We start from the raw sequence: 22,754 nt of genomic DNA, 5'->3' as shown, positions 1-22,754 counted from the left end.
CTTTCCCTGTAGATTACAGCATTCTTCTTAATGTTATGTTTCTTTTAAATGTGATTTTTCTGTTTAACTGCAGTCTTTCTTCATTTGCTTTAATGTCCTGCCATTTTGGGATTGGTGGGTCTGGAAAGAAGTTAAACTGGTTGCATTAAAACCTCACCAAAGGGGCTTCCCTGGTGGCGCAGTCGTTGAGAGTCCGCCTGCCAATGCAGGGGACACGGGTTTGTGCCCTGGTCCGGGAAGATCCCACATGCCGCAGAGCAGCTGGGCCCGTGAGCCATGGCCGCTGAGCCTCCGCGTCCGGAGCCTGTGTTCCACAACAGGAGAGGCCACAGCAGTGAGAGACCCGCGTACAACAACAACAAAAAACCTCACCAAAAAAGTATAACTGGGCCCCCCCTTTTTTTAAGATTTGAAACAGATATTTTACTCTGGAAATACTATTCTAGAGTAAAGCGAAAGAGAGCTTATTCCTCGTCTCTCCTTCTAACAAGAGAGTAATCGGGATTAGAGGTCATGTGAATCAGTGTGACTCTCAGTGCTTGAATTAAAAATTTTTATTTTCCACTTGGAACAGGACTCACTGTCTCCAAGGATGTGTGGTGTCTTGAATGAAATCAAAGACAATATATCTATGCTCTAAGATTTGAATAGTATTTTATTTTGAAAATAAGAGACACTTAACTAGTTAAGTCAGTGGAAAGAGGTGGAAGAGGGAAGGAAGGAATGGGAGTAAGAAGGAAAGTGGAAACAAATCCATACCTCCTTTTATATTTTATCCACTTTGGGGGAAATGTTTTTCTTTCTTCAGCATTATATTTAGCATTCCTTTAGTCTGAACAATTTCCTTTTTTTTTTTTTTTATAAATTCTATCCACTTTAAAAAAAATTTATTTGGCTGCGTCAGGTCTTGCGGCATGTGGGAATCTTCCCGTTAAGGCGTGCGGGCTCTTTGTTGCAGTGCACGGGCTTCTCTCTAGTTATGGCACGTGGGCTCAGTAGTTGCGGTTTGCGGGCTTAGTTGCCCCATGGCATGTGGGATCTTAGTTCCCTGACCAGGGATCGAACCTGTGTCTTCTTCATTGGAAGGCGGATTCTTAACCACTGGACCACCAGGGAAGTCCCAGTCTGAAGAATATCCTGTAATACTTTGAGTATTTCAGGTCTAATTGTGATGAGCTCTCTCATTTTTGTTTGTCTGAACAGGTCCTTATATACCTCTTTTTCTTAATATATTTTATTTTCAGACAGTTTTAGGTTCCCTTTAAATTTGAGCAGAAAGTACAGAGTTTCTGTACACCCCCTGTCATCACACATGCATAGCGTCCTCCACTATCAACAGCCTGCTGGAGTATGGTACATTTATTGCAATCAGTGAATCTACATTATTATCACTCAAAGTCTGTAGTTCACATTAGTGTTCTTGGTATTGTATATTCTGTGGGTTTTGACAAATGTATAATGGCATGTATCCACCATTATCATCTACAGAATAGTTTCACTGCATTGAAAATCTCTGTGCTCCCCCTATTCATCTCATCCTCTCTCCCCGCCTCCCCCCATCCCCATCCCTGTCCCTGACAATCTCTGATCTTTTTACTTTCTCCAGTTTTGCCTTTTATAGAATGTCACATATTTGGACTTGTAGCCTTTTCAGATTTGCTTCATTCACCTAGCAATATACATTTAAGGTTCTTGCATGCCTTTTCATGGCTTGGTAGCTCGTTTCTTTTTAGCATTGAATAATATCCCATTGTATTAGATGTGCCACATTTTATTTATCCATTCACCAGTTGATGGGCATTTGGGTTGTTTCCACTCTTTGGCTGTTATGAATAATGGTATATGAACAATTGTGTACAAATCTTTGGACATACATTTTTAGTTCTCTTGGGTAGATACCTAGGAGTGGAATTGCTGGATCAAAGTTAGACAGTCTATGTCTAACTTTTTAAGAAACTGTCAAACTGTTTTCTAAAGTTGCTATATCATTGTACATTTCTGCTGGCAGTGTATGAAGTTTCTGTGGGAGAGTTTTTATAGAGACAGGTACCTAAGGGGGAAAAAACCCATAACTGTCATGTGCTTCCAGTAAAAAACTATCTGGATGTTCATTCACTGTCTTAGCTTCTTAGGCTTTTGTCTCTGACTTGTCAGCTTTACGTTTTCTTGTATTTCTAATGAGAAAATATAAATGAAGTCATCTATTTTGTTATTAACCCTTTGATAGTTTATGAAGGAACAAATGAGTTTTGATATTCCAACCAACCTTGCCATGATGCACAAGTCAAAGACTTGAGGTGTCAGTCTTTGGATTTCTTTCTAGACCGTTGTCTCTATCATTAGGACCTAGTCTGACTTGGATAGCCAGGAACTTATTTGGATCTAACCTTCCTAACCAGTTTACTACTGTATTCACCTAGCTAGCATCTCAGACAGGAGAAGGATGCCTGTGAGTTATGTGTTTATTCCTTCTGCTCCAATTTTTTTTTTTCCATCTTTAGGGCCTTCGTTTAGATTTTAAAGCCCTTGGAGATGAAGACTGTAACATTGTAAATTTTCAGTAATTCACAGGCCTTGTGTAAGGTCTTGCGTAAGGTATTACAGATAGAAAGAGAAATAAATCTGAGTACTAATCTTCATGAAGTTCAATCTAAGGAAATAACCACATCTATAAACCAAGAACACAACTGGATAATTGCTATAGTAGAAGTATGTACAGAATGCTATGGGAGCACAGCTATAGTAGAAGTATGTACAGAATGCTATGGGAGCACAGTGATTAATGGTCTAAGAAAATGCACTAGTGATATGTCACAGAAAACATGATTTTACCTATAGCTAAGGTGAGCAGGAAAGAGGATTCTGGGCAAATAAAGCTGTTTTTGCAAAGGTATAAAGTCAGTACAAGACAGAACCTATATAGGGAACAATAAAAATAATTTGGTTATGGTGCGAATTTAGATACATATGGGGTAGGTAGTGAGCAAGATAAAAATATGGAAAAGTAGGTCAGATTTAAGTTGTCTAAAATCTTGGTGTCCTACCAATGTGATTATTGTATGCTTAAAAGCCAGTGGATGCTTTTAAAGCAGCAAGACAGGCAATCAAATATGTGTTCCTTGAGTGAAACAGGCCCGTTTGAAAAGGTGAGATTGGTAGCATTGGAGATCAGATTGAAGAGTATTTTAATAGTTTAGGCAAAGTGAGGAACTAAGAATGGAGATGTTGGAAGATGCATGCAAAGGCATCTGAGAGGCATCATTTGGGGCTAAGCAAACAAGCGGATATGGAAGAGGCAAGGAATGGCCTGGCAGTTTCTTGAAAGTGTCGTAGAGATGATTTGTTCCTGTCCTCTCACTTCCTGCACCCCCTCTCCCATGCCTCATTTGACAAACTAAGGTGTGGTATATAGTGCCTGATCTAGAACTAAACTGAAATTATTTTGCTCTTTTTGTTACCAAAGGTGGCAGCAACTTCAAAACAGAATATACTGAGTTTTTATTATTTTCAAGGATCTTTCTTTCTTAACCTTTTAATTGGTGTGTACAGGTTCGTGTGTTGCAGAATTTAGGTTGAATCATGTGTAGTGTTTCTGATACCTCAACTTCTTCTGGACCAGGAAAGCTCCTAGAGAGAGCTCAGGGCATTGTGTGTTTTTAAAGCCCTACAACCTCACCAAGTCAGAGATTAAATTAGAAATGCACTGGAATTATTTAGCTTTCTGAACACATACCCCATTCAGAGGGAAGCAGAACATTCCTGTTTACACAGTGCCCTCACTGAGAGCCTGGTGTCCTCTATAGGAGCCAGAACCTTGAGATCATTGTTATACCTTAAAGGGGCTTTCTGTACTCATTGCTGCTGCTACTCATTTCTGAGATCCACAAGACAGCAGCTCAGGGTGTGTTGTAATTACCTTAGCTTATTCAGGCAATTCTTGATCCCATGCTACATGAGGTCTTATTGTGAAGCACAGCTACACTCTCTACTGCTAGAAAAAATATCCACAAAATCTCAAAGCAAAACATTTGAAAACAAAGTTATTTGCATTTTGTTTCCTAAAACCGGAGGTAGAATCTGTATGTTCTTTCTACCCTGCCCTCCCTTTCCTGCTGCCACAGCCACAGAAAAAAAGTAGAAAAGTAGAAAATATGCAAAGATTTTATAACAAGTCAGGGAAAGCTGATGTATAGAAGCCCAGAAGCCAGGGGGAGTGCCACCTTTCTCTGGAGCCAGTCCAGAGCAGAGGGAGTTGAACAGTCCCTTCATCACCAGCACCTTCATACTGTTTCTGGAAAGAGAGGAATCAGAAGTGGGGGTAGGTTGAAAAAATTTTGTGCTCTAAGCAGCTAGCAAAAAAATGAAGTACCTGTAATGCCAACTGCTTCTGCATCCATCTGAAGTGAGTTGCGTTCAAAGGGGAGTATGCTCATAATCTTTTCCATGGAGAAGTACATTTGCTAGGAAGGGGCTTGATGACTGGTGGTGAGCAAAGGTATGGGGAGGTGGCCTTGCATGGCAGGTGCTCTGAATGCCAGGGCTGCTGGCCTCTCACCTCTCAGCAGTGCCTAATCAGGCAGGGGGCGGGGGGCAGGGGGACTGGCAGCCTCCCCCTTGCAGTGCTGGAAGGGAGCATTCCTAGGTTTGTCATCATCTTAGCATCTTGGGACAGAGTATCTTCTGTCTTAGGATCTACTCATCTCTTCACTGACTTGCATGACCCTCATCTCCTGCCCCGCAACACCTTGATACCTCTTTAGTCTTTCCATTCCTGAACCGAGGATACCAACCTTTAAGGAGCCTCTCTTGCATGCTGAGACTGTCTCCTACAGTCTAGGGGACTTGGATGAGGAGCATGGTATTTGGACCATCGTTGTGTGGCTAAAGCATTTTGCCTTTGTCCAGGAGTCCTGGAATGTCAGAGGCAGGAGAGGTGGAGCCCGTTGAGTCTGGGCCTCTCTTGACAGTGTGGGATGCTGCAGCTCAGAACAGGGACCTGAGTGGTCCAAATCACACAGCACATTTCTCTGCAGAGAAGGTGACCCTGAAACAAATGTTTAGCTACATCAAGGATGTAGCTTTTACTTAGGGTAGAGAATTAGAACTTGGTTTATAGGACCGAGGCCAGTGCCAGATGATAAGATTTAAACATGAAGTGAGAGTGGTTAGCAGCAGCTAAGTTGACTCCAGGCCATGTCCCTTTAAGATTCTAATACCAAGAGTCAGGCATCCCAATTTCGGGAAAGAAGGGAGGTTCTGGAAGAGCAGGGCATCACTGACCTGACCTCTTATTCCCACACTGTGGTGTTTTCCATTTCTAGACCTCAAAAAAGCCTAAGACAGCAGAAGCAGACACCTCCAGTGAGCTGGCTAAGAAAAGCAAAGAAGTATTCAGAAAAGAGGTAAGGTTTGGTGGGATGTGGACACTACGTTCTGAAGGCTTAAACTGAGACCCTTTCTTTCTCATCCTAAGTGTGCACAGCTGTTTGTAGTGCTAGGTGGCCCTGGTTTTGGGTGTTCCTTTGCTTCTGTGATTGGACTGTGTGGTTGTTATGTGATGACATATTGGTATGGTCCTTTACAGTGGGATAATAAGCACTTTCATATCCATTATATCATTTTATCCCCACAACAGCGCGTGAGGTAGGCAAAACCGGAATTGTCATTCCTCTTATGCTGGTGGAGGAGCTCTTGAGGTTCAGAGAAGGCAAGCTCTGGACAGAAGACTTGAACTCTGGCCTCTGGCTCAAAGTCCGTTTCTTTTTCTGTGATATCTCATTTGGTGGCTGCCTAATCCTCAAGTGATTGGGAGAAAGCAGCTCCTCTTTATGCTGCTGGAAGTGCAGTACAGCTCTCAGGACACTAACCTTTTCTGCCTCAGGGCATCCAGATTCTAAACTCCAGTCTTTGTTCACCAAAGGGCTCATAGTCTGTTAGAGGAGGTAGACCTGTAAATAAGTAATGGCATTAAAAAAAAAAAAAAAAAAAAAATGACGCGGAGCAGCTGGGCCCATGACCCATGGCCTCTGAGCCTTTGCGTCCGGAGCCTGTGCTCAGCAATGGGAGAGGCCACAACAGTGAGAGGCCCGCGGATTAAAAAAAAAAAAAAAAAAAAAGTAATGGCAGCTGTGTGAGGAATGTGCCATGATAGGGCTTGGAGGTCTCTGTTCAGGGTGTCAGGAAAGGCTCTTGAGTCAGGGGTAGGAATTAGCCAGATAGATCAGGAGGGATGTAATTCAGGCAGTAGAGTGTACAGAGGCAGAAGAAGGCGTCATCCCTTTCAGGGAATCTGTGGGCTGTAGCGCCCGGTATGTGAGGGGTGTTGGAAGATGAGGCTGCACAGTATTGTGCTGCTTGGTGCTCTGAGTTGCAGGGAGTATTGCAGGATTTTAAGCTGGGAATAATGAAATCCCCTATTTTATTTGGGGAAGTGGATTGAAGGGAGAGAGTATGGAAACAGTAGACCACAGAAAAATTTTGAGTAAAAGCCTTCTCTAGAGTTAAAACTTAAGTTTCTCACTGTCCCTTTGTGATTATTGGCATTTCAGCCCAGCCAACTAGCAGCTGTTTATTTAGTGCCTACCTTGTGATATAGCCTTGTTCTTTGAATGTCTGAAAACTCACTGACTTTCAGGGATGGGTAGACCCTGTTCATGGTGCTCCCTGGTGAAGTGGCTATCACTGACCTCCTCGTTCCCTTTTTCCCCTGGGGTCAACTTTGTGGCTTAGTGCCACAAATACTTCCAGAAATCCTGTGCCTGGATCTCTTTTGAGAGCCACTGGGTAGGACAGACACTACAGATATAGCTCAGGAGGACATGGGAATTCGTGTACTGAAAAGGGTCTTACCCCAGATGTTCTCCAACCAGCTGCCATATCATGTGTCCCTCTGCTTCACATTGATGTAGTATGAATCAAATGAAGTGCAACACTTACAGAATCTAAGTAGCCTTCAGTAACAAAATGCCTGCATTTCCTGGAGTCACTGAGCCTCCTGGTAGCACAGAAAGGCCCTCTCTGCCCTGCCTCCAGGGGCCAGAGAATTTAGCTACAGTCTCTTTATGCCAAGAACATGAGATTTGTTAGCTGAAATCCGGGGCTGCCATGAGATTCAGCATGGAGTCCTGCTGCTCTGTCCCTCCATCTGCAAGTGAGGCTTGCTAAGTCCATCCAAGGGAGCCCTTTCCCTCTTGAGGCTGACCCAGGATTCTTTTCTCTTATATCCCACTGGCATACTAGCATTCTTCTGTCCACACCAGCTAGTGTGAATGAGGGAAAGGGAAGGATTGGCTGGCTCTGCTTACTGCCTATTCTAAGTATTTCCTCAGTACAACTTTCTTGCCTTCTCTGGACTATTGAGCAGTGTGCTCTTCTCCCCATACCTGTAGATGTCCCAGTTCATCGTCCAGTGCCTGAACCCTTACCGGAAACCTGACTGCAAAGTGGGAAGAATTACCACAACTGAAGATTTCAAACACCTAGCTCGCAAGGTATTCCCCCCTGCTTGTGGTCTGACAATGTTCTGGGCAAACTATACCTTCCTAGAAGGCCCCTTTCATCATAAAAATTGGGTTTTCCTTAACACATGCCCAGGCTGGAGACCCAGGAACAGAGGGGGAAGGTTTGGGAAGAGAGGGTACCCTACTTGATGGTAGTGGTTCTCTGAGAGCTGAGCTTCCCCTTTCTGGTGATCCCAGCACCAGCCTGCCCCAACCTCCCCCTCTAGTTCACCTCCCAGTCTTTGTGAGAAGGGGCCTGAGGCAGCAGACTGGCCTTCCCCCCTCAAATCATTTCCACTCTGATTGGTGGCTGTGATCTCTCTTCCTGTGTCCTGGACAGCTGACTCACGGCGTTATGAATAAGGAGCTGAAGTACTGTAAGAACCCCGAGGACCTGGAGTGCAATGAGAATGTGAAACACAAAACCAAGGAGTATATTAAGAAGTACATGCAGAAGTTTGGGGCTGTTTACAAACCCAAAGAGGACACTGAATTAGAGTGACCTGCAGGGCCAGGGTGGGAGGATGGGCAAGCTGGTAGGAGAGACTCTGGGGAGAAGAAATGCCGTGGGCCCTCTCTCCCCACCCCACTGTCAGGGCTGTGCTACTGATGACACATCACCCTGGGGAATTCAAACCTGCAGATTTCAACTGAAAGCCACAAAAATGAGCTCCATCTACAATAAGCGGTCCCTGGTTGTGAGCTGTTGGTAGAGGCCATCTGAGGCAAGGGTTTAGGCCCTTGAGACCTTCCCTTCTGAGACCCTGGCCAGGCCTGAGCCCACTCTCAAGCCTGGGTCTCCTCCTTGGCGGTGCTGTCAGCGCACAGACTCATGCGCATCCCCACCCACGACCCCTCACCCTGACGATCTGTATTATATTTTAATGTATATGTGAATATATTGAAAATAATTTGTTTTTTCCTGGTTTTTGGTTTTTGTTTTGCTTTTAAGCCTCTGCGTGCTAGGATCACAGAAGACTTTGTAAGGATGGTTTAAGTTCTCCTGCAAGGTTTAATTTGTTATCATGTAAATATTCCAGAGCAGGCTGCCATGTGGTTTCGGCCAGCCTTGTGCTATGTTGATAAGATTGATTTACTGCTTAAAATCACTTTACTTTATCCAATTTTTACTGAACTTTTTATGTAAAAAATAAAATCAGTTAAAGAACTTGGCAGGTGTGTTCCCTAAAAGCTAGTCAAGCATGTTTGTATATAGTGTTGGCACTGAGAGAGAAAAGAGGTGGTGGCCATAGGTGTGTGAAGTCCAAAATTAATTCTTGAGATTGGAGTTTATCCCAGGTCTTCCCCACAGGTCCCACTGTGACTGAGGTAGGCATGTTACACATGCATTCCTGAGCAAAGGAAGTGGACCTGTGACCTCTCTGGTGCTGGGCTTCTTTACTTTGGTTAATAAGCCAGTCAAGAGAAAGGCACTTGTCTTCCCCCTTGTACCTTTTGGCTGGTGAAAGGGAATGAACCTCTGCCCTCCAGAGACTTGAGTTTCCCGAGCCTACAGGAATGTTCATTTGATGTTTGGGTTCCCTGACTCCCCACCATGCCTTCTGACACTGGGCTTGGATCCTAGAGGGAGTACCCCGATAAAGGGGTACAGTGCTCAGGTAATGAGAGTAGACATCTTCTGGAGGACACAGCTCAGTGGAGACACACCCCATCCTTGATGGACCAGTTGTCTGGGCAGTGAGAAGGGCCAAAGGTTTCAGGCCAGCCTGGGGCCCAGCCCATCTTTGCAGAGACTGGTACCATCTCTTCCTCACCAGGGTGATTTTGCTCATTGCAGCAATGCCCTTGGGGAAGAGGCTGTGACCCGCCAGATATTGGGTGGGGTGGACAGCAGTTGGAACAGTCACTGCCTGCTGGGCACTCAGAGCTCAGGTTGTGCTCCTTTGATCCTCACAACCTGGAGGCACAGGAATTGGCACTGTTCGGATGAGGAGACTAAGGTTCAGAGAGGCTCAGTAACTCATCTCATATCCTTGTATTAAAGAAATTGTGAAAAGAGGAGAAAAACACCTATTTTAAAGACATATCATTAGACATGCTATTTAACAATGTAGCCAAAGTATTTTCCCATGGTACTGCAGCCTTAAACTGTTTAATAACTCAAGCACATTATTATATCAAATGGAGGGACCCTAATTTAATGCCCTTAACATTTTATTTTATTTATTTTTAAACATTTGAAATGTTGATAGCACATATTTTTTTTTTTTTTTAGGCTGTGTTGGGTCTTTGTTGCTGCGCACGGGCTTTCTCTAGTGGCGAGCAGGGACTACTCTTTGTTACAGTGAGCGGGCTTCTCACTGTGGTGGCTTCTCTTGTTGCAGAGCACGGGCTCTAGGCGTGCAGGCTCAGTAGTTGTGGCTCGCAGGCTCTAGAGCACAGGCTCAGGAGTTGTGGCACACGGGCTCTGCGGCATGTGGGATCTTCCCGGACCAGGGCTGGAACCTGTGTCCCCTGCATTGGCAGGCGGATTCTTAACCACTGCGCCACCAGGGAAGTTCCCCCCCCACCCCCCTTAACAGTAAAGAAAATGTTTCAACTAATGTGCTTGAGCACATTAAAAGAAAGTGTTTCTGTTTTGTGTAGGTCTCCCATGCAGAGGTGCAGCCACATGCACGGCTGCTGGCAACCAAGTCAAACTCATAGTTTTACCTGAGGGTCCAGGTTTCAGATTTTCCAAGGAAATCTAGGTAGCCTTTCATTAAAGGGTGGTGACCAGAGAGCTGTCAAGTTTCAGAAAGGACCTCTTTGCAGAGGAATTCTCAGTTATTTTACCTCCTCTGGAGTTTGGGAGGGGAAGATCTTGAAACACACACCCCTTGAAACCTTTAGGCTCAAATCCCCTCAGTGGTGAAGAGAGTTACCGGCTAATCCAGGACCTGTTCATGCCTCTCAATGCAGGATTTCACCCTCATTGCCGATCTAATCCTTGATAGCCCTCTGACCAACTCCCCGCCAAAGTAGGTGTGATGTCTCCAGTGCTTTGGCCTGTTTATGGCTGACCAAACACCAAGCTTTTCCTGCTTTCATCTCCGGATGATGGTGGCTCCAAACCTGCCCTGATTTTAAGTATAAGATTTACAGGGTTAAGCAGCCCTGGTAAACTCTGAGGCATAAGAATAGCAGCAGTCTGATGAGTTTGGTACTCACAGAACAGCCAATGCAGGTCACATCTCAGCTACGGGACAGGCTCTAGCCCGGGCCCCTGGATCATGACTGGACCCAAGTCTCCTGAGTTTAGGTGACTGTGCTTCTTAAGTGCCCTGATCCTGATGGACACCAGGATGGCAGCCATTGTTTCTTCCTAGGCAGGGCCTGTCTGCTGTAGCAACCCCCTCCAAAGGCACAGTAACTGACCTGCCTGCTCCTCCATTCAGGGTGGGCATATGCGAGGGGTGCAGGTGGTCTGGCTGCAGCTGCCCTGTCCTCAACAGCCCCTCAGGTAGGTGGGATGACCTGCCTGTCCTTGGCTTGTGTGGAAGCATGTTTGGACCTCCCTCTTCGAGTCTGGAGTATGGCTCTTGAAAGAACACTTTCTTCCTTTTCCTCACCTGGAGATGACCTGAGGCCCTTGGTAACTAGCTTCCCAGGACCAGTTCAGAGGCAGTTCACTTTGCCTCGGAACTGCCTCTTGCTTTCTGCCTAGGGGTGGGGCAGGCTTCCAGCCCTCGAGGCTAGTCACAGCACAAGTCAGGAAAATGGTCTCAAACCCAAGGCCTGAGAGTCTTGTTGCGAGGCTTCTGAATGTGCCAGTCTAATTATTGTTCTCCAGCCAAGGAAGCTGAAGTTCAAAAAGGTAAAATGCTTCCTAACACAATTCAGCCAGTGAATGGCAGATGCAGGATGTGAACTACATACGCTCTGCCCCCAGAGCTCACACATCATCCGTGGGAACACACTGCCTGCCAACTCAGGGGCTTCTCCCACCTTCTAGGGATCCCGTCCTTTTTCTGGGCCTCTGCCACATAGCTATCCAACTGTCTCACAGGCCCACGGAACCAGACAGAGCCAGGACAATAGTCCAAAGTTGCCTTTAATATGGGATACAAAAGTAGAAAAAACAGTTGAGGCTAAGTAAGGGGAGGTGGAGTGGGGATCAGGAGGGCAGGACTGCTCCTCACTATCAACCCCTCCCCCCAATATCCTGGTCCCTGTCCTGGAGGAATGTAGGGCGAGGGGAGGTGAGTGGTGCCTGGATCTTCCGTGTTCCCCCAGAACAGCAGGCCGAGGTCACCAATGCCAGGAAGCCCGTGAAAGGGAAGGTGTATGAGCTGGGGGTGGTGGGAGCACCAGAGCAGGTTCCCTGAGAGTCCAGGCTGTGGAGCGTCACACCATGGAGCAGTCCTCAGCCAGTGGGCCCAGGGCCCGGACCACATCTTCACAGCCCAGGACAGCCAGCGCATCTGCTAGCACCCTGCGGGTGGCACCACTGCCTTCTTGGATAGCCCAGTACCTCAGCAGGGTGTAGGCTGGCACCTGGCTCTGAGCCATGGTCTCCACTGCCTCAGCCTGGTAGCCCAGGTGGCCCGCCAGGCCCCGCCAGCCTTTGTCAGGTTCACCCGACGCCTCCAGGAGCTGTTCCACTTCCTCCTGCTGCTGCTGAGGGAGATGGAGGTAAAGCCAGCAGCCAAGTTCAGGATGTGGCCCTGGGATGGGAGGCATGAGGGACACGTGAGGGTTAGGCAGGCTTTGTCGTGGGGCAGAGCTAGGTAGGTGTGAAGGACTACAGTTTGGGGAAAGGGGCTCACCCTGGCTGGGGACACAGGGCTCCAGGCTGCTAGGAGAGTCCCAGAAGACACTGCTTTCCCCATGCATCTGGTCCCTGTTGAAGGCCCCCAGCTCCGCAGTCCGAGCTTTGGCCAGCTGCTGTCTGTGTTTACGTGAGCACCAGCTGTGGGGAGCAGGGGGAGCCTGCCAGCCTGCTCTAGCCTTCACTGAGACAGACAGGGAGCTGATTGGGAGCCCAGATGGGGAGGGAGGTTACCAGAGGGCAATGCCCAGACCACCTACCACTTGAAGGCCACGTAGGCAAGCAGACCGAGGACCACGGAGGCCAGAAGGGCACAATAGACAGGGATATTGCTGCCTGAGGCCCCTGGAGGCTCGGGGGGGTTGGAAATGAGGAGGAGGTACCAGGGGCCAGGGCTCCCCCTGCCCCTGCCCACACCCCTTTCCTATCCCTGTCCTGCTCCCTCCGGGACTTATCTGTGGAGGAAAGGACAGACAAGGTCAGGGGCAAGGAGGCAGCACTGCTAGAAAGACTGGAAATCATAGTCCCTACTGTGTAGAGTCAAAAGTTCATACCGTGGCGTCAAAAGCTGACTGGTTCGTTCCCCACCCTCATCTCTCACAGCCTCCCTTTGGCTCGCCACGCTTGGACACCTAGCCCTTCCCAGATGTACCTTCTCCGGGCTTCCAGACGTCCGCTCTTGCTGGTCTACCTTTGCCATCTGACAAACTGGCAGGAAATCTCCTACTCTGGGAAGTCTTTCCTGATCTCTCCCAGGCTCCCTTTTCTGGCTCCTGGTGCATCTCCTCTGCCTACTATGGCACTAAACTGTGTCCTGTCTCCCCCACCAACTCTGGACTGTGAGAGCACACTGATTGATTTTGGTCCCTGTGGGAGCCTCTGTGCAGAGGAGACCTTGTAGATTTTTGCAAAATAAAACTGATCCGAAAGGCAAGTAAATGCTGCTGCTAGTAACTTCTGCCTGCAGGCCAGTTGTCCCCACAGTCCAGTGCAGGCAGGGCACAAGAAACAGGGACTCCAAAGCCTGTGACTGGACTTGGGTGTGGCCTGCAAGGCCAGGGGCCCATGGATACCTCTCATCCTACCCTCTCAGTGCCCAAAATCTGGATCAAGTACTTAACCCGCATGCACCATACCTTCCCTGTGGCTGGAGTCGTGAAGCATGGTTCTGCCAGCTAGCAGTGCTCCCAGTGGCTGCATCTTAGAGAAGGGATTGGAATGTCATGGGCAGCACTCAGAAAAAGGAGCTGGGAGACTTACTCTGAGTCCAGAAGGGGCTGTGTATAGGGGCATGGGGGAAATTCCTCAAGCCTGAAGTCAGGAGTCCCTTGGGGTAGTCTGTCCCATTTTCCTGGCTCACTTCATCGTGATTCATTCCAGGACTGGGTACCTACCCCCCAGTGTCCCCAGTCACCAATCTGGACCAGTTTCCTCCAGTGTCAAATGGGGTGGAAGTGACATTGCTGGCTCCAGCTGGCCAAAGCTGGAGGAGACCATATTGCAGCTCTGGATGGAAAAGGGCACACTGGAAACCACCCTGTCTCAAAGACCATGGCAAACCCCTGGTCTGAGTCCAGGGATAGCACAGGGAGACTCCCATCCCCATCTAAGCCAGAGCCAGGTGGAGACTTACTAGCTGGTAGGAGGCTTTCCAGAGTTCTCAGCAAGAGCATAGTCCCTGGAGTGACTAAGCTCCCACTCCTGCCTCTAGGGTCAGTGTCCAGCCCTCACCTCCTGCTCAGGGGCTGGACAGGAGGGTTCCTTGGTGGGTTCAGCAAGGGCAGATGGCATGTGGGCCCAGAGGCCCCCCTGGTCCTTTCTTATCTGGGAATTTGGAGAGGGCCTGGAGGCCAGAAACCTGAAGAACACTCAATCCAGGACCCATCTGTACTTACAAGGCTGATCCTGCTGGGACCTACCTCCCGAGGCCTGGGGAAGAGACCCTGGTCTGGGCAGAGGAGGGGATTTTGCCTGGAAAAGGGATAGAGATGAGACCTGGGGGAAGGTCCTCCAATTCCCCCACATCCACATCCGACCTGGTCCAACCCAGGCACTCCAAACTCGCTTCCCTCCACAAGGCCAGAGGCCCTTGTACTATGGTAAAGCACACAGTCGGCAAGTGGGTCTGGCACTGAGGCTGCGGTGACCCTTGCCACCTGAAGGATGTGTATGTACATTTGTGTCACTTACCACATAAGGGGCCCTTTCTGGATCCGGGTTGGCGGGTGAGCTTGTGACTAACGCTCGCAGAGACAGCCAAGCCTTGTGCCCGACCCACCCCGAGCTGTGGGACTAGAGCCTCTACCAACTCCCACACACACCCATCTCGAGGCCCACAGAATATGCACACACGCACACACATCAACACCCTACACGCCCACACTACCCCGACTTCCCACAGGCAATCCAACCCAGAAGCCTGCACCACAGCCGCACAGGATTTCGGGTCTGGAAGTGGGGGTTAGAGAGGCAGCCTTGGCTCCCTCCGTCCAGAAAGACCCGAAGCTCTGTCCCCAACTCGCTCCTGACCTGCGGGGGCCGACCCTCGGCGGATCCCAGGATCTGCTCAGCCGGGCGGGACGGGGCCTCCGGGCCTGGGGCCGGCCGGGAAGACAGAGTGGAGTCCCTGGGGATACCAGGTTCTTACCCGCCCGAGACTAAAGCGGAGGCGCAGACAGGAGGGCTGGACACCGAGTGGGCGGGGCCGCCCACAGTCTTGCCCCGCCCGGCCCCGGAACGCACACATGCGTGGAGGTGAGCCCGAAGGGGGACTGAGCATGCAGCTGCCGGAGAAACTGCGGCCGGGGCCCCTAGGGACAAGAGCGATGTGGTTGGGGAGGGGATGGGTCGCCGCAGGTGCTCACGGACCAGGGGGACGCTAGCCCGGGAGCGTGGCCAGGGCGGGTTGAGACGCCGCGCGTGCACACATGCTTGGAGGCGGAACAGCTACAAAACTAGTCCAGGTTTATTGCTGAGATGCGAGAGCGGGGGGCCGCCCTTAGGATTAAGGCCACGGCCCGGCCCCTGTACTCTGCCGGGACGGGGGCTTGGGAACCTGGGCTCCCCACCCCAGGCTGTGCAAAAAGTGCTGTGCGGCTGCTGAGGCCAGCGCTGGGACTCCGGGAGGCCCCTCTGCCGGCGAGGGGCGGGACTTCCTGGAGCGATATCGCCCACCAATCCCTGAGCTGGGCAGAGGTGGGGCCACGCCCACCCCCTGCCAGACTGTGGGCTGGACGTCGCCCTCTCCTTGGACTCCTGGGCGGGGCCCTCCCGGGGAAGCCCGGTGGGGGCGGAGCTGCGGGGCGGGGCAGGGCAGGCTGTCAGCGCGCCTCTGCAGGGTTGTACTCTGTCTCCCCAGAGGACACCTGGGAGATGCGCCGGGAGGATCGCCACAGCTTCCGCGCTAACTGGCTGCTGCGCACCTGGTAGGAGCAGGAGCAGGCTGGGGTCAGCCAGGACCGTCGCTTCCCCACCCCGTTCGAGGCCCTCCCGGCCCTCATCCTCACCTCAGAGGGCTGCCCTGCGCCCACCACGATAAGCTTGCCGTCTTCCAAGCCCACGAGCACGTGGCTGCGCTCCTTGGTCACAGCCACGCTGCGGATGGGCACCTTCATGGGCAGGGGAGGCGCGGCCGGCAGCAGTCTGGAGGGAGGGAGGGGGGATATATATAAACGAACTCGCAACTACAAGGAAGCTTTGATCCAGCAGACAGATGTCTCTCCATTCTCCCATCTACCTGCCAGTCCTCATTTGAAGGATGACTCGATTAAAATCCTGACACAGAAGGGGACCTCCCACAAGTGTGTGGCTAAGGGAGGCCCAGGGCAAGATCTCCCCATTGGGGGACGGAAGGACAGGTGACAGGCCTTGAAGAATGTGTCCACAGACATGTAAAGGAGATGTGGGTCCACGGGGGCACCTCCTAGCATCCTCTGCCAATGACCACCACCCTGAAGTATCACAAACCCATAAACAGTGGGGCTCACTTGTTCAAATGGAGGATGTGCAGGGCACACTGGGCTGTGCCCAGCAGAACAAAGTCCTCTGTCACCGCGAGGGCTGTGGGCTGCTCTACCAAGGGCAGTGAAGCCCGCAACCTCCCATTCACCGAGTACAGGTGCAAGGAGTAGGTGACCTGGAGGAAGCAGGAGGTGTCAGCAAGGACAGAATCCCAACCACCCCTATCTTGGCTGGGCGACCCTTTCCCGTACCTGGGCCCCCAGGCGCTCCCGCGCTGAGCTCTGCACCAGGATCTGGCCCTCAGACCCCAGCGCCAGGTGGGACACAGGTCCAGGCAACGTGGCTCCTGGGGGCCTTAGTGCGGCCACAAACTGGCCACGGCGTACAGTGTGGATGATCACAGTTCCATCCTGCAGGAAGGCAGCTTAGGGTGCTAGGCAGGGGTGTGTGAGCTCCAGGGGCAGTGCCCAGCAAACAGCCTCCCCTGGACACAGGCATACACACACCTCGGATCCAGACACCGCCATGTCAAGTTCAGTGCTGATGGCCACACAGCTCACTGCAGCCTCATGCCCGTATAGGACCTGCACAGGCTTTGATGCCAGCCCCACCGAGAGACCACCCTGTGGGGAACACCAGAGCTGGCTCAGGACTGGGGCCTCCCACTACCTTGGCCCCTGAGTGAGTGAGAAGGCTAAAGCTCAGAAAAGTGAAGGTCTTATCCAAAGCTGGAGAGCTGGAGGGGCTGTGGAGCCCCAGACTTGCTCATGGTAGCAGAGGGAAGAAGAGAACAGGGCAGGACTGGAGAGGCCCACTGAGGGGCAGATGGACTGCAGATCTGGACTGTGCCACCCAGCATACCTGCTGCAGGAGCCGCCACACCATGCATGTGGTGTCCCGGGAGCCTGAGATGAGGTAGATGCCACAGGTGTCCAGTGCAAGGCAGGTTACTACATCTGAATGGAGAGGGGAGGGGAGGGTACCAGCAAAACAGAGTGGTTACCCCGCCCCCGGCCAGCCTTGGAACCCTGCTCCCACCTGCACACCCCGAGCTCCAAGACTGCACATACCGAGGTGGCAGCTGAGCTGCTTCAACAGCTTGCCCCGGGGTAGTGACGTCACCCGCAGGCTGCCATCCCAATGGCCACCACTGAACACCAGCTTTCCGTCTGGGGCTGCTGCCAGGGCCTGCCCACTCACGCCACCACCTGGCACCCAAGGGCCACTCAGCAGTCGCTGCATCCTGAACCAGTGAGGAGGACCACAGGTGAGGCCAGGCCACAAAGGAGAACCCAGGCCCTCAGAAATCTTGGCCAGAGCCTGCAGCTGGCCTGCATTCTGTTTGGGTGGGGAGATGACTTGGGGTGCAGGGTATTTAGAGCCCACCCCTGCCCACAGCCCTCTGTCTTACTTGGGGTTGCCCACGGTGGGGTCTTTGCTGAAGCTGAAGTAATTGCTTATATTACGGTCATAGGGCAACCAGCTGTGGGTGCCCAGTAGCCCACTGGCACTCACAGTCACCTGCGGGCAAGAGGGGACAGAGGTGGGTTTGGGGCAGAGTTAGAAAGGGGTTGGAGCTGAGATGGGGCCCGGCCCAGTGCACTTACCAAAAGGTCTGCGGAGCCCTGGGTAATGAAGGAATGGGGCTGCCGGTGGGGAACCAGGGCCAGCACTAGGGGCACGCCATCACTGATGACCTGCAGGGGGCGGAGCAAGGCTAGCTGTGCCTGAGCAGCCAGCTAGGGCCCTCACTACGCTACCTGCTCCCTGGAACACGACTCAGTCCCTGGCCCTCAGCCCCCAGGGGTCACAGGCTAGGCATCATACAGACAGAGGTCCCTCAGAGGAACAGGCATCAGAGACCAGTGTGCCTTCAGGGCGTCTCAGAAAGTGAGTGAGAAACCAGATGGACAAGGAAGATCCTTCCAGGGTGTCAAGCTTGGTTTCAGCTGTTGTCATCCCAACCCATTACTCCACGGCTCTGAGCCTGCTAGCAGGAGGAGAGAAGAGCCTAAACACGTCAGACTTGGGGGCATTCTGGGATGCAGACAGGAAGGTGAGGTAGAGTATCTAAGGCCGGACTCCCTCCTTCTGGTCTCCCTAAGGATGGTCAGGTGAGTCAACACCTTGTCCTGACTCTTCCTCACGAAGAAGGCATCCCACCCGCACTCCCATCTCCTCTGATGTTTACCTCTTTTTCTAAGATGTCTTAGCATCAGTGACCTTGATTTAGGTTTTCCATCTGCCCCAAGAGGCTGGTAAGGACAGTGGGATTCAACGAATTTCACAAAGTAGGAAGTCGAGACCCTGCCTCCTCTCACCTCTGCGAAGAAGGCCTTGAGCTGGTCCAGGTGCTGGAAGATGCTAGGTGAGTTAGTGTCCAGACGTGCAAGGCGTTGGGCTGCTTCCTCAGCTGAAAGCCGAGCTGGATGTGGCTCCTGTGGGCAAGTGGCCGATCAGCACTGTGGCCAGGGCATCCCTGACCACTGTCTTCCAAGCTGGCCTTACCTTCAGCAGCTGACAGGGAGTCTGCCCGAAGTTGCTGATAATGCCCTCCAGAGCCTTCCGTTCCCGCTCATCTGCCACTTGGTCCAGGTCCACAGCCCCTGAGCATCAGACAGGAAGGGCAGGGCAGTCAGGACTCCCTCTGTACCCACCGCATTCACCCCTCCTCTGTGCCCCGGCTCCCACTTGAGTCCAGGACACTGCTCACCCTCATAGGTGCAGTAATAGAAGACGTTGAGGGCCTCCTCTGCAGCTGGCCCCCGCTGCTTGTAGCCAAAGATGAGGTCGATCCACTCGTGGAGGTGGGCGGACACATATTCTGACTCCTGGGGGCGCGGAGGAGGCAGTCAGTCCAGGAACGGCTGACCCCCCCCGCACCAACCCTGGCTGCCCGCCTGTCTGCGTGTGCTCATCTCACCAGAGCCCGGCGGTGCTGCTGGATGAAGTCCTCAGGAGAGCTGGCCCACGGGGGCAGCACCACGTCACCTACCTTCTCGTTGGTCAGCTGCAGGCAGCCCAGGTCAAAGCCTGGCACAGAAGACTGGGTCAGCTGTCTCTCTGCGCCATCTTCACCTGCTCCCTGGCCACCGCCCCCAACCCGAGCTCTCCATCCCCACACCTCCCGCCCCCATGCCAGCTCCTACCGTTCTGGTTCTCCAGGAAATCAGGGAAGTAGAAGAACTCTGGGATGAGCTCCTTCACGTCGGCTGGGCTCTCCAGGCGGGCCTGCCAGGCTGCTGCCACCGAGTGGAACTGCCGGTCAGAGCAGTCAAAGCTAGGGAGAGGCACGGGCCAAAGTGAGGTGGAGAGAAGGGAGACACTGGGGAAGAAGGTGTGGCCGCAGGAAAGCAGGGAGCCAGAGGGTCCAGGATGCCTGGAAGACCCGCCTCTTCCCTTCATCCACCCTGCCCTGCCCTGCACCATCTGCCTGCCCCTCCGCACCGACCACTCTGCAGCTGGACGTGCAGGGAGGTGAAGGGTTCCACGCGGATGAGGTAGTGCATCACACCTGCTGCGTTGGAATAGTGGGTGCCATAGTGGAATTTATCAATGGAGCCCGCTGGATCCTCGAAGCTCTCGTACCTAGAGCCACAGATGGGGGGAGTCAGCAGAAGCCCTCCTCTTGTCCATCCCAACCCCCGAGCCCAGCCTCACTCAGGCACTCACTTCTCTCTCACAAGCTGGGCATGCTTGGGATTCACCACACCGATGGGCTTGGACAGGTCCCGGAAGACAACTGGGTTGCTGAGGTCCAACGTTGGGGACACATAGTCCTGTAGGACCCAGGGGAACTGGCCGCCCACCCGGGCAGGAGCTGCATGAGGGTCCTGATGGCCTAGCTGCCCTGCCCTCACCCTCACCCTCAAGAAAACGGGCGGAGCCCACAGGTGGGGATGCACCACGTGGAGGGGCTGCAGGGGAGCAGGAGGGACTGTCTGGGACAGGATTCCCTTCGGGGAGAACAGAGGCCAGGCCTCAGACAGCACCCGCCCAGGACCAAGCTCAGGGCTCGGTCCACCATCAGTACCCACACTTGAGCGAACCAGGGCTGGCAGGCCAGAGGAGTGGGGGAGGTGGGGAGCAGGCCCTCACCACAGGGTACTGAGACAAGTCATTGTAGGTCCGCCCCGCAATGGTGTTGAGTTGCATCAGGTACTCGAAGTTGGAGATCTCACGCTGTACCCATTTCTGGGGGGCAGGGGCAAGAGGTGAGCCAGCTGGGCTGCCAGCCCTCTTCCCAACTGCAGGGCCCTGACCTCACCCGATCCTCACACTCCAGGGCTCTCACCTGGGTAAGGCCTGAGGCGCGCAGCATCTCCTGGGGGGAGCGGCTGCTCAGGTAGCCTTGGGTAGGGGGTCGCAGGCGCAGGAGCCACGAGTACACCTGGTTCCGCACCTGGGTGTGGGGCGGGATGGGGCAGGGCTGGGGCCTGGGGGCCGGGCACGGAGATGAGGCCGTGGCCCCACCCACCTTGCAGGGGAAGTTGAGGAAGTAGTTGGCCTGATCGATGAAGAAGAGCTCAAGCGCCGAACGGCGCAGGTTGAAACGCCGCAGGTGGACCTCGCGGAGCTGGGCCAGGGGGCGCCGGAAGTCGTGGCCGATGCCTGTGGGGACGGACAGCGAGTGCAGAAGTCACTCGCCCCGGCCCCACCGTACCCCGGCCTTCCCTGCCGTCCCTCCGTCCCGTTCCATCAGAACACACCCTCCTCGGTTTCCACACGCTCAGCGCTGCCGTCGTAGAAATACACGTGCTGTGTGGTGACCTCCAGCAGCCCTGGGACCACAGCCACCACTGTGACCAGCTGGCACTCAGCTGACAGCACCAGCTTCTCATGCTGCTCATCCAGTTCTGCGGCCTCCAACCTGGGGGCCAGCACCCACTTTAGGCACCAGACTCTGGGGTCCCCTTTCTAACAAGCCCAAGGACCACACTCTCGGAGTGCCCCCAAGTCATGAGGTACACAGCTCATGACTCCCAGAGGAGGAGGAACTGCCCAGGGTCCAGACTGACGGCAGTCCCCGCCCCGGAACCTGGGCCTCTGAATGTCTTGCCAGGACACCAGCCCCCGTCCCCGGCTTCCCTCACTCAGCCCCTGCCTCTGCTCCCGTGGGCCCCCACCCTAGTCTGGTTTGTGTTTCTCAGTCCTGCTCTGGGGTGCCGAGCCACGAAAGAGCGACTATCCACCCTGTTAGAGCTGTGCACAATACTCCCACCTGATTTTGGACCATCCCTTTTAGCAGGAGGGGAAACAGACTCCGGAGTCAATCCCACCACCAGCCAGCATGCACTGGAGCAGACCCATTGCCCCCATCAACCAGCTCTTTCCCAGCCCCACTCACGCGGTCTCCAGTGCAGCCAGCTCGTCCTCACCCAGCTGGTCTTCCTGCAGCTCCTCGGGTAGGCTGCTGACTTTGGCCTCTTTGGTCACTGCTAGAGGCAGGGAGGCCTCCTCTGTGGGTGTCAGGGGGGCCTCACCTGCAATGGGCCCAAGGGTGCTCAGCCAGAGAGAGACAAGACAGGGCGTACGAGGTTGGGTGGACCCAGCTCAGCACACCCTCTCACCCAGGTTGTCGCGTAGGGCACTGGCTTCCAGGTGAGGGTTGAAGTGATGGTTGGGCACCAGCTTCAGACGCATGCGCGAGTATGTCTCGGCACTGGAGAGCTTCCACCGGGGGGTGGGCGGGTCCCTACAGATATGTCCCCAGTGATGGTCACGGGCAGGCGGGCAGAAGGCTGTAGACCTCTGGGTTCCTCCCAGGCTTCACCCCCAAAGGCACCCTCCCAGCTCCTCCCTCCCAAGCCCCACCCCACCCGGACTCCACTCAGAACCCCGCCCACCTCAGGGCCCAGGCCCCACAGGGGCTAGAGAGCTGACGCCACAGCGCCCCCCAGTGCAGCAGGGCGGTCGAGTGCTGCGCTGCCTGCTGCTTCAGGGCCGTTGTGTACCGCAGCCCCTCCAAGCGCGCCCGCCGCTGTGCAGGTTCCAGCACCAGCTCCTGAGGAGTGGGAGGGTGGGTAGGGTGGAGGAACGGGTGAGTCCCACTGGCTGCTTCATGTGCTGTCCCTGTTTCTCCACTCCGTCCCATCAGCCGTCCTCTGGGCCCACGTGTGGAGCAGCTCCCCGCCTCCCGCCTCAGGTTGCACACCTGGAAGGCCCGACGACCGCGTGCCCGCTCCCGCTGGCGCCGCTGCCCACTGCTCATGAGCATGTCGTAGCAGGCATTCCAGAAGCCTGACATGAGGTCGTGGCTCTTAGCGTAGGTGTCCATTTCGAACTGTGACATGGTGGGCTGCACCTGGAGGATGGGACAGGGACAGGAGACCAGTGCTCGATGTGGGTCCCCAGCTCGCACTTCTCTGCCCGTGCCCCCGGCTCCAGGCACCTGCTTGTCGATGAAGTGACGCCATTCAGGGGTGGCACAAAAGGCCTGGAAGTCCTCGAAGAAGGTGGGGCTGCCGTTGGTGGGAGGCAGGGAAGGCAGCCCCCACTGCAGCCCCAGTGGCCCGTAGGCACGG

General features: G+C 53.2%; 3 protein-coding genes across 3 annotated transcripts in view; 1 reads left to right on the top strand and 2 right to left on the bottom strand.

The window, feature by feature from the left end:
- SETD2 (SET domain containing 2, histone lysine methyltransferase) overlaps positions 1-8,691 on the top strand; it is a 117,470-nt gene extending 108,779 nt beyond the window's left edge. The window contains exons 19-21 of the mRNA XM_007470265.1: positions 5,322-5,402; positions 7,389-7,490; positions 7,840-8,691. Of these exons, the coding sequence (XP_007470327.1) occupies positions 5,322-5,402; positions 7,389-7,490; positions 7,840-8,001 (345 nt within the window). The 3' untranslated portion in view covers positions 8,002-8,691. The remainder of the gene's footprint in view (positions 1-5,321; positions 5,403-7,388; positions 7,491-7,839) is intronic.
- A 3,155-nt stretch (positions 8,692-11,846) lies between these two features.
- LOC103086614 (death domain-containing membrane protein NRADD-like) lies at positions 11,847-13,434 on the bottom strand. Its single transcript, XM_007470264.1, is given in 5 exon segments — positions 11,847-12,166; positions 12,269-12,411; positions 12,531-12,634; positions 12,637-12,725; positions 13,392-13,434. Coding segments are annotated over 5 exon segments (699 nt in total).
- Positions 13,435-15,590: 2,156 nt separating this feature from the next.
- Positions 15,591-22,754, bottom strand: part of NBEAL2 (neurobeachin like 2) — a 30,809-nt gene continuing 23,645 nt past the window's right edge. Inside the window, exons 32-55 of the mRNA XM_007470262.1 lie at positions 22,622-22,754; positions 22,385-22,534; positions 22,077-22,234; positions 21,801-21,925; positions 21,578-21,713; positions 20,940-21,100; positions 20,525-20,841; positions 20,329-20,424; positions 19,903-20,027; positions 19,678-19,818; positions 19,380-19,510; positions 19,154-19,263; positions 18,944-19,061; positions 18,739-18,836; positions 18,552-18,668; positions 17,838-17,927; positions 17,642-17,751; positions 17,301-17,473; positions 17,092-17,186; positions 16,737-16,853; positions 16,482-16,640; positions 16,257-16,405; positions 15,777-15,912; positions 15,591-15,692 (exon numbers count right to left, since the gene is read on the bottom strand). Coding sequence (XP_007470324.1) covers positions 15,591-15,692; positions 15,777-15,912; positions 16,257-16,405; positions 16,482-16,640; positions 16,737-16,853; positions 17,092-17,186; positions 17,301-17,473; positions 17,642-17,751; positions 17,838-17,927; positions 18,552-18,668; positions 18,739-18,836; positions 18,944-19,061; positions 19,154-19,263; positions 19,380-19,510; positions 19,678-19,818; positions 19,903-20,027; positions 20,329-20,424; positions 20,525-20,841; positions 20,940-21,100; positions 21,578-21,713; positions 21,801-21,925; positions 22,077-22,234; positions 22,385-22,534; positions 22,622-22,754 — 3,247 coding nt within the window. The remainder of the gene's footprint in view (positions 15,693-15,776; positions 15,913-16,256; positions 16,406-16,481; positions 16,641-16,736; positions 16,854-17,091; positions 17,187-17,300; positions 17,474-17,641; positions 17,752-17,837; positions 17,928-18,551; positions 18,669-18,738; positions 18,837-18,943; positions 19,062-19,153; positions 19,264-19,379; positions 19,511-19,677; positions 19,819-19,902; positions 20,028-20,328; positions 20,425-20,524; positions 20,842-20,939; positions 21,101-21,577; positions 21,714-21,800; positions 21,926-22,076; positions 22,235-22,384; positions 22,535-22,621) is intronic.

The sequence above is a fragment of the Lipotes vexillifer genome, unplaced genomic scaffold (assembly GCF_000442215.2).
Source record: "Lipotes vexillifer unplaced genomic scaffold, Lipotes_vexillifer_v1.1 scaffold942, whole genome shotgun sequence".
Classification (NCBI taxonomy): Eukaryota; Metazoa; Chordata; class Mammalia; order Artiodactyla; family Lipotidae; genus Lipotes; species Lipotes vexillifer.
Note: the sequence above shows the minus strand (reverse complement) of the source record. Positions and strands in the feature narration are given on the sequence as shown.